At 48.7% G+C, this 12061-nt stretch overlaps 1 protein-coding gene across 1 annotated transcript in view; it reads right to left on the bottom strand.

The window, feature by feature from the left end:
* Positions 1–11288, bottom strand: part of NRDC (nardilysin convertase) — a 53551-nt gene extending 42263 nt beyond the window's left edge. The window contains exons 1-9 of the mRNA XM_066597600.1: positions 11055–11288; positions 5464–5698; positions 4203–4284; positions 2973–3126; positions 2195–2268; positions 2004–2099; positions 1658–1780; positions 1128–1185; positions 934–1007 (exon numbers count right to left, since the gene is read on the bottom strand). Of these exons, the coding sequence (XP_066453697.1) occupies positions 934–1007; positions 1128–1185; positions 1658–1780; positions 2004–2099; positions 2195–2268; positions 2973–3126; positions 4203–4284; positions 5464–5698; positions 11055–11200 (1042 nt within the window). The 5' untranslated portion in view covers positions 11201–11288. The remainder of the gene's footprint in view (positions 1–933; positions 1008–1127; positions 1186–1657; positions 1781–2003; positions 2100–2194; positions 2269–2972; positions 3127–4202; positions 4285–5463; positions 5699–11054) is intronic.
* Positions 11289–12061: the final 773 nt, after the last annotated feature.

The following is a 12061-nucleotide window of genomic DNA, read 5'->3' as shown; positions in this document are numbered from 1 at the left end:
CTACACACACACAGTGTAGGATTTTTTTTTTTGTAAAGATATTTTAGATGTGGCCTCACCAGAGCTCTATGCAACAGGATCACAATCTCACCCCTTCTACTGGTTATACCTCTGAGGCGTCCCTCACACAGGGCGTTTTGTACAGCGTTTAGCGCTGCCTTTTCAGCCCAGCGCTAAACGTTGTACAAGGCTCTCATTCATTTCAATGGGGCTGCTCACGCAGGGCTGAAAACGCAGCGCCTTCCAACGCTGCGCTTTGACAGTGATGCAAGTTCTATTTTTTGGCGTTTTCAGTCTTGCGTCGCTCTTTGAAATGAATGGGCAGCGGTTTCAGCACTCTATTGCTGGAGGCGGGGTTCTCAAACCTGGTCTACGGCAACAGACTTGTAAGTGCAGAAGAAGCCCGGATCAGCAGCAGAGACCAGCGGCCGCGACCCGGACTGCAGCAGCTAGGCGAGTATTGCTTTCTTTTTTTCTTTTCAGCATCCTTGGCTGCGTTTTCAGCCGAGCTGAAAACGCAGCCAAAACGCTGGCATAAAGTATGCCAGCGCTGCTGAAACGGGGCGGAATCTACAGTAAACGCAGCGTTGAAAAACGCTGCGTTTCTGCAAACGCCCTGTGTGAGGGAGGCCTGACTATACTGACAAGCATCCTACTTGTTTTCCCTACTACCTGGCTGCAGTGATAAATGAACATCAATGTTATTACATATACAGATTGAGTAGCTCTCCATTCTGGGATCCAAGCGGCAGATGCCCCTTTAGTGACATTTGTATGCCCTACAGGGCAGTCTTCATGAGACAACCCCTTTAACAATGGAGCAAGAGGTTTTTTTTTTAATAAACCATGGGAAGTAGACAGCATTCAGGCACAGAACAAAAGTAAAAACAAAAACACAAAACCGATGATAATGAACATGTCCAGAATACAAACCTCTATAGAGCGAATTAAATCCTGGGGTGTCGAAAGGGTCACTCAGGTGGCTAAAATCAGGTTTTTGCAAACCGCTATGGGGAAAGAGAAAACCAAAGATACTTTCATTGTGCTGTAAAAAATGTTGTAAATGACCATTTGGGGATCGGAGCAGAACACAGATCACATGACGTGAAACCTCACGAAATACTTACTTATTTGGGATCTTGCTAAAAATCTCCCTCACCCATTCTTCCAGCGTATCGAGATTTTCTGAAGAGATGAAAAGACGATGAGTTACAGGTCTGAGGCTACATCCACACAAGCACAAAACTCGCGCCAATATGGACTCCATTCTTTTGAATAAAGCCATACACATGAGCGACTTTTTTCCCTCACAGCAATGCTGCTGGGTTAGAAAATAACTAAAAAAAAAATTGCCGCATGTCCTATTTTTTCACGTCCCTCAGAATGCGTCGCCCATTGTTTTCTATAGGACAGTCACACACATCACATGCCATGTGATGTGCACACTAATGGGGTTTCCCATTGAAATTAATAGGAAACACTTGCCAATCCTCTGACACACGAAAAACACTGAAGTGGCGTGAGGCGCTTTTGCATGAAAAACGCCTTGCAGCGGTGATATCAGGCCGTGTTTCTCAGCCTGATATCGCGCTCGCCCGTGTGAACGTAGCCTAATGGTACCATCTTATACTGCCAGTTCTGTGCCATGCATCCATACCATTAGACTGCACCGCCAGCGTCATGTAGTGGGCAGAGTAGTACGTCCTGTAAAACTCTCTCAGCCGGACGTGGGTGTCAATGTTCTTCTGTTCAGGTTCGTACTTCAAGGTCTGAGCATTTCCTGCGAATTCAAGAGAAGAATAAGACATCCACAAAGGATAAGCAGCAGATATACAAGCTGCTCATAAGACAACACCTCTTCAGACAAAATGTGTCACCGGTGTACAATTCAATGATCCAATTATAAGATATGAAATACAAACTACTGAACACTTCGTATTAATTACTAAAATCGTATGATTAGAACACTTTCTAGAATTTGTTATATATAGTAAAGGACTCACCCCAGAAAAACTTTCCCATTGGATGACCAGGTTTTGCCAAACTCCCAAAAAGCATTTCCTTGCGGTTAGAATCCAAGGGCCGAGCGAGCTCATATTCTGTAATATTAGGTCATAGCAAATTTAGGTCTATAATAGGAAAAAAAAAAAAGCAAAAACGAAGGAAAATGCAATAGGAGAAAAATAACACTTACCGCTATCGACAGCTTGTACTTCCCGGTCTATGGCATCACTGACCATCAGCGGGGAGATAAAGAACTGTGCCCACCTGAGAGGACAACAGAGCAGCGTAATATATATGAATTATATCTGCTGTTTATTATAAATTCAGTAAGGTATGGAGGAGGACGGCTCCACCGCATCGTAGGCTTATAATGTCTCAATATGGATAAAATACTTCTTCTGGCCCTTTCGCATCTGTTGGAGCAGAAGTGATCAACCACAGAAAATGGCAATAGGCAAAAAGGTAAGAAATTCCAAGATTCCTAATTTTCTCGCGCATCACATAGTGGTGCGGGAATTTAAAAAAAATTTAAAAATCCCAGCATGTCTTATCTTGGAGCGTTCCCTCCGAACGCCTCGCCCATTATTTTCGATGGGGCCGGAAAACACATTGCACTTGTCGATCCTCCAACGTGGCTGAAATCTGCAACTGAACTGATGGGAGGCGTTTCTGACACAACACCTCGCATCCGCAGGTACGTAGCATTTTTTCAATCGCCCGAGTTTCACGTCCCCATATCACGCTCGGACGTGTAAAACTAGCATAAGTCAGCTCTGAGCTCGAAACGTAGCATTGTTTGGGAAGCGATGTAGCAACGCTGTATTGGCGGAGATTACATATATATATCCTCTCCTTCTCAAAACCAAGGGCCTCCCACCTATTGCAGGTGGAGGATGGCTCTGCATCCGCAGCACAGGATTATGTGGTTTTAGCAGACAGTAAATAGAAGCTTACAGCTAACATCTTACCGGTCCAGCGCCTCCTTGAAATGCTTTCTCTGCACATCGAACTGAAAAATAGTGCGCTCGCAGTCTGTTGAGGCGTTATCGCTGCCCCCGTGTTTTTTAAGGAAAACATCAAAGCCGTTCTCATCTGGGTATTTTTCACTGCCCATGAAGACCACTGAAAGAGATGGAGCCGCAGATAAATACACGGGCTACTAGCCACTTTATATAGACCTTAAAGATCATTACTCCGCACTCTGCCTCCTCAGTTCTTCCCCTGAGGGTATGGTCATAGAAGATTACACTGCAAAAAGATTTAAACCCTTAAAAAGGACCAAACGCGGTAAATATATGGCGCTTGCCATGGTCTATAATCCCTGCTGATAGCAGATGCGCAGCGCAGGATTGAAGCCCCTGCAATTAAGCAGGCAAGGGTCTGGTTGTCAGCTATTAGTCACAGTTGAGAACCCGGAGAAGAGGTTTTAAACCCCTTCTGTAGAGATGAGCGAGTATACTCGCTAAGGCTAACTACTCGAGCGAGTAGTGCCTTAGCCGAGTATCTCTCCGCTCGTCTCTAAAAATTCTCTCCCTCTCTCCCCCCCGCAACTCACCTGTCACCAGCGCCAGCCCCCGAATCTTTAGAGACGAGCGGGGAGATACTCGGCTAAGGCACTACTCGCTCGAGTAATTAGCCTTAGCGAGTATACTCGCTCATCTCTACCCTTCTGCCTTCTCCTTTCCCGGGTACACAGTGCTCAATGAGCGCTATATACTACAAAGCGAAAGGGGAAGTATTATTTCCACTGTGCGACCCGGCGATCACGTGACCGCCAAGAGCCCAGTTACAGCAGAGCTGCAGGGTTTAAGCAGACCCTGATCAGCTCTGCCAGTGACTATTGTCACTACAGGGGGATGTTTTCCCTGTAACTGAGGCTCCTATGGATGCCCCGGCTACAGTGGGAAAGTGTGAGATAAGAAAAAAAAACCAAAAAAACATTTACAAAAGACCAAGTGAATGACTCCCAGAAGTCTTATATGACATCATGGAGGACATAGATGGTAAAAAAAAAAAATTGTTACAAAAGTAAAAAAAAAAACCGCAATAAAATGAGATAAAGATATATACTGCTACATGAAAATGTATATGTCACAGAAAAAGAAACAACAGGGCAGTAAAACCACCGCATGGGTGAAATCCCTAAAAGGGATCCCTAAAAGGGGTCTGGTCCTTTGAAAATGATCTGTGAGACTCACTGTGTTCCAAGAAGTGCGCTAATCCAGGTAGATCTTCTGGATCGCTGAAACTTCCTACTCCGATGCAAAGGGCGGCTGCGGACTGTAGAGAGAAGAACAGCAAATGAGCAAGTCATTCCAAGGTCTTCAGTAAATGGACCGAAAACGCTGAGCACATCCTATAGATTCCATCAAATATGAGCGCGGCGAGACAAGGAAAGTATAATCACGTAGCGCAGCATAATATATATTACTCTTACAGCGGGCCGTGTTCCCAGAGGATCCCGTCAACTAGGATTAATTACTACAGACTTGGTTTACAAGCAGACAGCATGCAACCTCTCCAGCCAATCAGTGGCCAAAGTAGTCCGGTGCCTTACTACTGGCGTCATGGCTCCCATCACTGAAAGGTAACTTGCTGATTGGTTGGAGGGGGGGGGGGGGGGGGCTCACCATCGAGAACCCCCACCGATCCTGAGAATGGGGGTCCTGTGTCCCCAATCCTAACTGCGGGGCTTACAGCTCCCCATACAGCGAGGAGGAGCAAAAGTAACACTGGTTGCACAAGCGCTCCATTTATTTTCAATGCAACTGCCGGAGATAGCCGATCAACAAGCGCACAAGTATTTCCGTCAGCCCCACTGAAGTGAATGGAGCGCTTACCGCACATGCTCAGCCAGCACTCCATTCAGTCAGACATTACTGTCAGTGGAGAAGCAACCCCATTGTGACAGGCAAAGAAGGGACACAATGGGGACATGAGATTGGCAGGGGTCTCAGAGGTAAAACCCCCACCAATCAGCAAGTTATCCCCGATTGTAAGGACAGAAGAGAACTTGAAATTCTGATACAAACCCTTATTGCATCAGGCAGTGCCAGACCCCCGAACGTCATTCAGGGCATTGAAATGCCACTATCAGAACTGATGGCGGCATTTAAAGGGTTAATAGCTCCGATGAGCGGCGCCGATTACTGGAGCTGTTGCAGGCGAGCGTCGGGTGTAAGAAACAGCCAGCCCCGCGTTGTATGGAAAGGGTTTGACCCGCGATCCCCCTCCATACATACCCCGAACATCCATGATGTAAATGTACGTCCCATGGCGTTAGGAGGTCATACACGATGATTGTTCAGCGTTTCACGTAGGAACCTGCAGTCTAAACAGTCAGCCTTAGCGAGCAACTGATGACATCACCAGCTTGTTCGCTGGGGTAAACAAGAATCGTGAGATTCTTGTTCTGTCTATGAGAGCCATTACAACAGCGGTGTCATCACTCCAGCGTACCAGCTTCTCGGTGCAGGCCTTCTTGTCTTTAGTACACTGGCTGTCCGAGTCCTCATTCTCATCCTCCTCTTCATCTTCTTCAGACTCCTCCTCGCTCTCCTCTTCAGAGTCCCACTCCTCTTCATCATCGTCATCATCATCTTCTTCATCGTCAGAGGACTCGTTGGCAGAGTGACCCATGGAGGCCATATCAGAGATGAGTAGAGCTCGGAGGCCATTGTCCAGCTGAATGAACCTACAGGGATAGAAGAGGAGATCAGGAATGAAGAGGACAGACTATGGGGTTATAAACCGGAGCGGTCGGACGGGCGGGCGCGCGCACACACGCACCAAGGCATCCATCCAGACACTTCTGGCAGCAGCTTATCTCCCAGGGCATGTTGTATCACGATAGTCAAGGCAAACATCAAGAAACTGTCCGGCGGACACAATACACATTAAAGGGGTTGTCTGGAAACTATTTAAAAAGTTAATGAAAAGGTACAGATGTGTGAAAATAACTTACCCTTCCTCGGTGATCCAGCGCTGTGGCTGTCCCGGTCTCTGTTGAGGGTAGTAGTCAGGTGATCACCACCTGCTAGTCAGAAGCTGCATGCAGCGTCACCGTTCAGAACTCATTGGTGCCCAGGATGTGAGCACTGATGCCAGGAGAACAGGCGGTGACGCTGCCACCTCTGATTGGCAGGCAGCGGTCATCTGACTTCCACTGTCAGACAACTGCCGTGCTGACCGCTGGGGCTGAGGACGGGTAAGTACTACTGTATTTGCTATTTTCACACATCTGCACAGGTTATTACATTTTCAAGGGGTAAATGGACAGCCCCTTTAAATCATCAGTCGGGTTCAGCTAACTTTAAAGTCTATGGGCCGCTTTAGGGCGTAAGCACGCTGGAAAGCTGCGAGCGCAGAACCTCTATAGACGGGAGTACAGAGATCCTTAGTAAGGACACGCAGAATATAGCGCACTGGATTCTTGCCTAGTAGCCAGAATTCTTTTTCTGCGGCGAGATCCTGAAAGTCACTTCCGTAAATCCACATGTAATATCACGCAAATTAATGGAGGTTACAAAGATCCGTAGAAATTGCCAAACTGTAACAAGTAGGGCTTGCTATGGTAACAGCTTACATCAGCCGCAGCCCTCCTATGTCAGCAGCAGGGGGTCCGCAAAGGTGGAACTATTAGTTTTCTGTCACATCTCTGAGCACCTTTCACAAGTTTCCTTAGGCCGCCTGCAGACGAGCGGGTCGGATCCGGCAGCGAGAATTCTCGCCGCGGGACCCGACCCGAGAGCCTGCAGAGACGAGCGCGTACTCACCCGCACCTGGCGGTCCCGGCTCTTTCATGTGCCGGCTGCGGCGCAGCCGGCGCATGCGCAGACCGGAGCCGGCGGCCGGGTGAGTGCGAGCCCCACACAAAAATAGGACATGCCGCGGTTTGTTTGCCGCGCGAGATTTCGCGCGGCCGTCTGCATAGGAGTGCGTATTGTAATGCACTCCTATGCAAACTTTCAGTGGCGGAAATCCCGCGGGAAATCCCGCCGCGGGATTTCCGCCCGTGTGCAGGCGGCCTTAGTCTGGATAACCCCTTACTGCCCCAAACAAAATCATCACGTGGGAATACAGGAAGATACACCATCCTACCAAAAGTAATTGCACCCCTGAGCAAGAATCTAAAATAGTATTTAATCCAAATAAATACCTAATGGCCCTAATGACATCAGATATACTTCAGCTGGAATTTCCCTCCAGTCATCCTGTAAATGTCTAGAGAGTTCTCAAACCAACATTAAATCAGCGATGGATTTGTGACAAGGCTCGTTGTAAGTATGGCCGACCATTCCCAGAGTATTATTACATTGTCAGCAGCACATTATTGTATAGCATGTCAGGTACACCTCCGTGTTCATTGTTATTGCCACTACGACCAAAAGACCAAGACCATGCCAAGTAACACATCTCGAGGCCATAACGGATCCTCCACCGTATGTAACTGTTGGCACAACGCAGTCAGGTAAAAGGTGTTCCCCAGCATCCTCCACATGTAGGTCCTGATCTGAAGATAGAGTAGTGCGATTCACCACCCCATAGAAAGTTCTTCCATTGCTCGACTGTCCAATGACAACACTCCTTTCACCGTGGCTTCCCCAGGAATAACAGTAGATCAGCAAGGGTTAAAGGGTTGTTCCCACCACAGCAAGTTATCCCCTATCCACAAGATTGCTGGGGGTCCGACTTCTGGGACTCCCACTGATCCTGTGTGCCCCGTAGTGTGGGCAGCGGAGGACGTGCGTGTGCCTCCACTCCAATGGGACTGCGGGAGATATCCAAGCTCCTGTAGATATGGGATAACCTTCTGTGATGGAAATACCCTTTAACTAAGTGGACTGGGTGATTACATCCAGAAAGAGGGTTTCTTCTAGTTGGACCAATTAAATCTGTTGGGAATTTCCACCAGCGCTCCATTTAGTCTCCTCCATACTGCGGAGGGTGCAGTAACCCCGCAGCAAGGAGGATGGGGGACTCGGGTCTCTCGTTCTGGAGATCAGTAGGTTACCTTATCCTGTGAATAGCGGATAACTTGTATTTTGGGTACAACCCCTTTAAAGTCAGTAAGTCCCAACATTCTCGTCTGCATCCAGAGGCTGAACACGTGTGCAGACCCAGAGTAAGGGTGGTCTCACATCTGTGCCGGGGAATCCCCATGGCCAAACGGCTCTGCAGTGCAGAACTGAACAGTGTTGAACGAACGCCATTGACTATAATGGGGTCTGTTCAGTTTCCGCCCAGCCGCCTGGCTTTTACCCTGTTTCCCTGAAAATAAGACATACCCTGAAAATAAGACATAGCATGATTTTCCAGAATTTTTGAGGATGCAAAATGATTTTTCAGTCTTTGAGGATGCTTGAAATATAAGCCCTACTCCAAAATTAAGCCCTGCTAACAGTTAATTTAAAAAGTCAATTTAAATAGTGTCCAGGCAGCTATACATGTAAAAAAGTTAAACCTTTTTGAACAAAAATATAAGACACTGTCTTATTTTTAGGGAAACACGGTAGATAGAAGAAAAGGCGCTGCATGCGCTGCAGCGCAATTTCTTCAAATATTTTGTACCAGATCTGCGACAGGACCGCCGGCCAGAGCCCCCAACACAGATGTGAAGGCATCCTTCTGCTTCTACAGCCTATACAATCCTCTGCAGGGTAGCACCATCAGCAGCACAGACCTCTCTCCAGACCGTACAGTGCGTTACAATGTATCAGTCTGCAGTCGGGATTGTCTAGGCTGGACACAATTGTAACAAAGTCTCATCTACCAGAACCATTAGGCCCCCTGCACACGGACGGCTCGGATTCCGCATGTACCTGACTTTGATTTCTTCTTTCTGTACTGCGGACGGTCCGCACAGCGAGCCTTCAGATATGCACAGTACAGTTTATTGTTTTTTTTTTTTAATCCTGGCTTTTCCTGCCTCCTCACTAGGCGATGGCGCAGAATCCGCAACCTTTCCGAAATGTCATTGGGGAAGGGTTGCAGATCAGACAGCTTCCGCTGTAAGCCGTCCTGCGGAATCCGCACAGGAAGAGCATGCTGCGATTTTTCCTCCGCACGCGGAAAATCGCAATCGCTTTCCGGTCGTGTGCAGAAAAAAAGCGCTTTTACATAGCGTGCTATGGGTGGTACTTGCTGCGGAATCAGGCGGGCGGGCGGACACCCGCTCCCATTTCCACAGTGCAAATGTGGCCTGTGGAGGGGTTTCAAGCTTCTAGATGTAAACAAGAATGTAACAGTTCACTGACAGCAAGCAGAGATCTTGAAAATTGTGAATAAATGTAACAAAACACCAGAAAGTTTCACAACGTTAAATAAGCTTTATTTCTATAAACACAGAACACTCCTAACTGGCTACGATACGCGGGTCTATAACAAGGACGCACAACAAGTGCCAGCAACTAGACTGTAGTAATAGAGAGACACTAGAAAGCACGGAAGGGGCAACGGGCACCGAACAGGGGCAACCTGCCCAGCAGTAACTGGGACAAAGCAAAAGGATGGGGCAGCTACCGATGCGAAGCAAGGGCACAAGTAATGGGCAGCAGCTAGAAAACAGAAATGGCATAAGGAAGGAACCAGACTGGTACTGGGCACTGAAACAAGGACATGGCAGCAGGTGGTACAGGAGCAAGGCAACAACTGGAAAGAAAGACAGACACATGGACTGGTGCAGCAGTTACAGCACCTGGCATACACTCCTCAGACTGGTACGGAGAAGGGCAACACCTGGCACAAGATCCAGGAATATGAAGGAAGCGGAGAGCAGCACCTGGCAGATACAACTCAGATGGGTACAGAGAGGGGCAACACCAAGAATAATAGTCAGGCATTGGAAGGGGGTTCAGCACCTGGTGCAAGACTTAAGGATGGCAGCACCTGGCACAAGACCTAAGGATAGGAAGGATGGCAGCACCTGGTGCAAGACCTAAGAATAGGAAGGATGGCAGCACCTGGCACAAGACCTAAGAATGGCAGCACCTGGCACAAGACCTAAGAATGGCAGCACCTGGCACAAGACCTAAGGATAGGAAGGATGGCAGCACCTGGCACAAGACCTAAGGATAGGAAGGATGGCAGCACCTGGCACAAGACCTAAGGATAGGAAGGAGGGCAGCACCTGGCATACACCATCAGATGGATGCAGAGAGGAGGCTCCTCTGGCACAAGATCCATATATATGAAGGATGGCAGCACCTGGCATGCACCACTCAGATGGGTACAGGGTGTGGCAACACCTGGCACAAAACCAGGGAATATAAAGGAAGAGGAGAGCAGCACCTGGCACAAAATCCAGGAATAGGAAGGATGGCAGCACTTGGCACAAGACTGAGAAAATATGAAGAAAGGCAGCACCTGGCATACGCCACTCAGATGGGTACAGAGAAGGGCAATGCCAAGAATAAGACCCATGCACTGGAAGTTGGGAGAGCACCTGGCACAAAACCTAAAGATAGGAGAGATGGCAGCACCTGTCAGACGGGTACAGAGAGGGGCCATGCCAAGAATTATACCCTGGCATTGGAGGGGGGTGGGGGCTTTCAGCACTTGGCACGAGACCAGGGCATACAATGGAAGAAGGTATCACCGGGGGCAAGATCTGAGAACAGAAAGGATGGCAGCACCTGGCAGACACCATCAGACGGGTACAGATAGATAGGAGGATCTCCTGGCACAAGATCCCTGGCATGCACCACGCAGATGGGTATAGAGTGGGGCTGCACCTGGCACAGGATGGAGGGCTGCACCTGGCACAAGGGTTGGGAGGGCGGGCAGCACCATCAGATGGGTACAGAATAAGGGAGCACCTGGCACAAGACCCTGGCATGGAAAGGTAGGCAGAACACAACACACAGACTGGCACAGAGGGAAACAGCTGGCACAAGCCCAGCACCTGGCACTGGGGGCAGCACCTGACCAGGAAGGGGGCGGCCCTGGCACAGCAGCACAGATAGTATACAGCACGAGGAAATCCCGCATGACGTCAGAAGCTTGTAACCATTACGTCAGAAGGTGCGGCGGGACGTCACACAGCGACTCACCGGTATTTCTTGGGATCACTGGGAGATTTAATGATGTGTAAATCCTCCGCATTGCCCCCGGCTTCCGGTTCCTCCCGGCCGCCGGTGTTGTCGCCGTGCGGGGCCGGGCACGGACAGGCGGCTTTGTGAGGATTCCTTGCGGGCATGTCGCACAGATGACACGGTGACACAGTTCTCAGACACCCGCAGTGCCAGGCCTCACAGAAGCCGGGGATCACCACTCCGTCCAATCAGGAACTACAGCGGCGATCACGTGGCCTACAGCCAACCTGTCACCTGCGAGAGCGCGGTAGCGGGGCGGGGCTCCGTGTCATTAGCCAATCAGAACGGTCTTTGTTGCTACGTTGTGAAGTTATTCAGGAAGTTTGGAGTTGTTGAGAGGAGAACACGTGGGGAGCGGATGTCGCGGAGGATCGGGGGGTGGGCATGTCGTGTGCGATCGCACCTAGCGATTATTGTTGCCAGTGGCGGTATAGCTGGCATGGAGTGTTGTTTGGTCGGACGAGCTAGAGCTCTGCTGTAGGGTGTAGATGGGTGTTACTGGTTTACTTCTGAAGAGCTCGTCCAGTTGGTCAAACTACTTATTAGAGGCTAATTTGGGTCTTTGTAGCAGACCTGCAGACACATGGTGCCAGTTTTTGCAGATACTTTATTTTTCTGTTTTTAACCCCTTAAAGACTGCCCCTGTTTTAGTTTCCCTTTTCAGGTTTTCCTCCCCACTTTTAACAAATCTTAGTAGTCCATCAGCGTAGATTTCTGAGGTCTTGTTTTCCAATGCTAATATATAATGCACTGAAAAAAAACGTATAAAAACTCTAAGTGGAGTGAAATGGAAAAAATGCAATTCCGCCATCTTTGCGGGGGTCTTGCGTCTATGGTGTGCACACTGCAGCAAAAGTGATTTGATAACTATGCAGCGGGTCAGTAGATTACTACGATACCAGATCTAGGAAGTCAGTTTGTTTTGGTTTGCTGAATTACTTTAAAAAAAAAAGTTTTGGAGAAAA

This window comes from Eleutherodactylus coqui, chromosome 3 (genome assembly GCF_035609145.1).
Source record: "Eleutherodactylus coqui strain aEleCoq1 chromosome 3, aEleCoq1.hap1, whole genome shotgun sequence".
NCBI lineage: Eukaryota > Metazoa > Chordata > Amphibia > Anura > Eleutherodactylidae > Eleutherodactylus > Eleutherodactylus coqui.
Note: the sequence above shows the minus strand (reverse complement) of the source record. Positions and strands in the feature narration are given on the sequence as shown.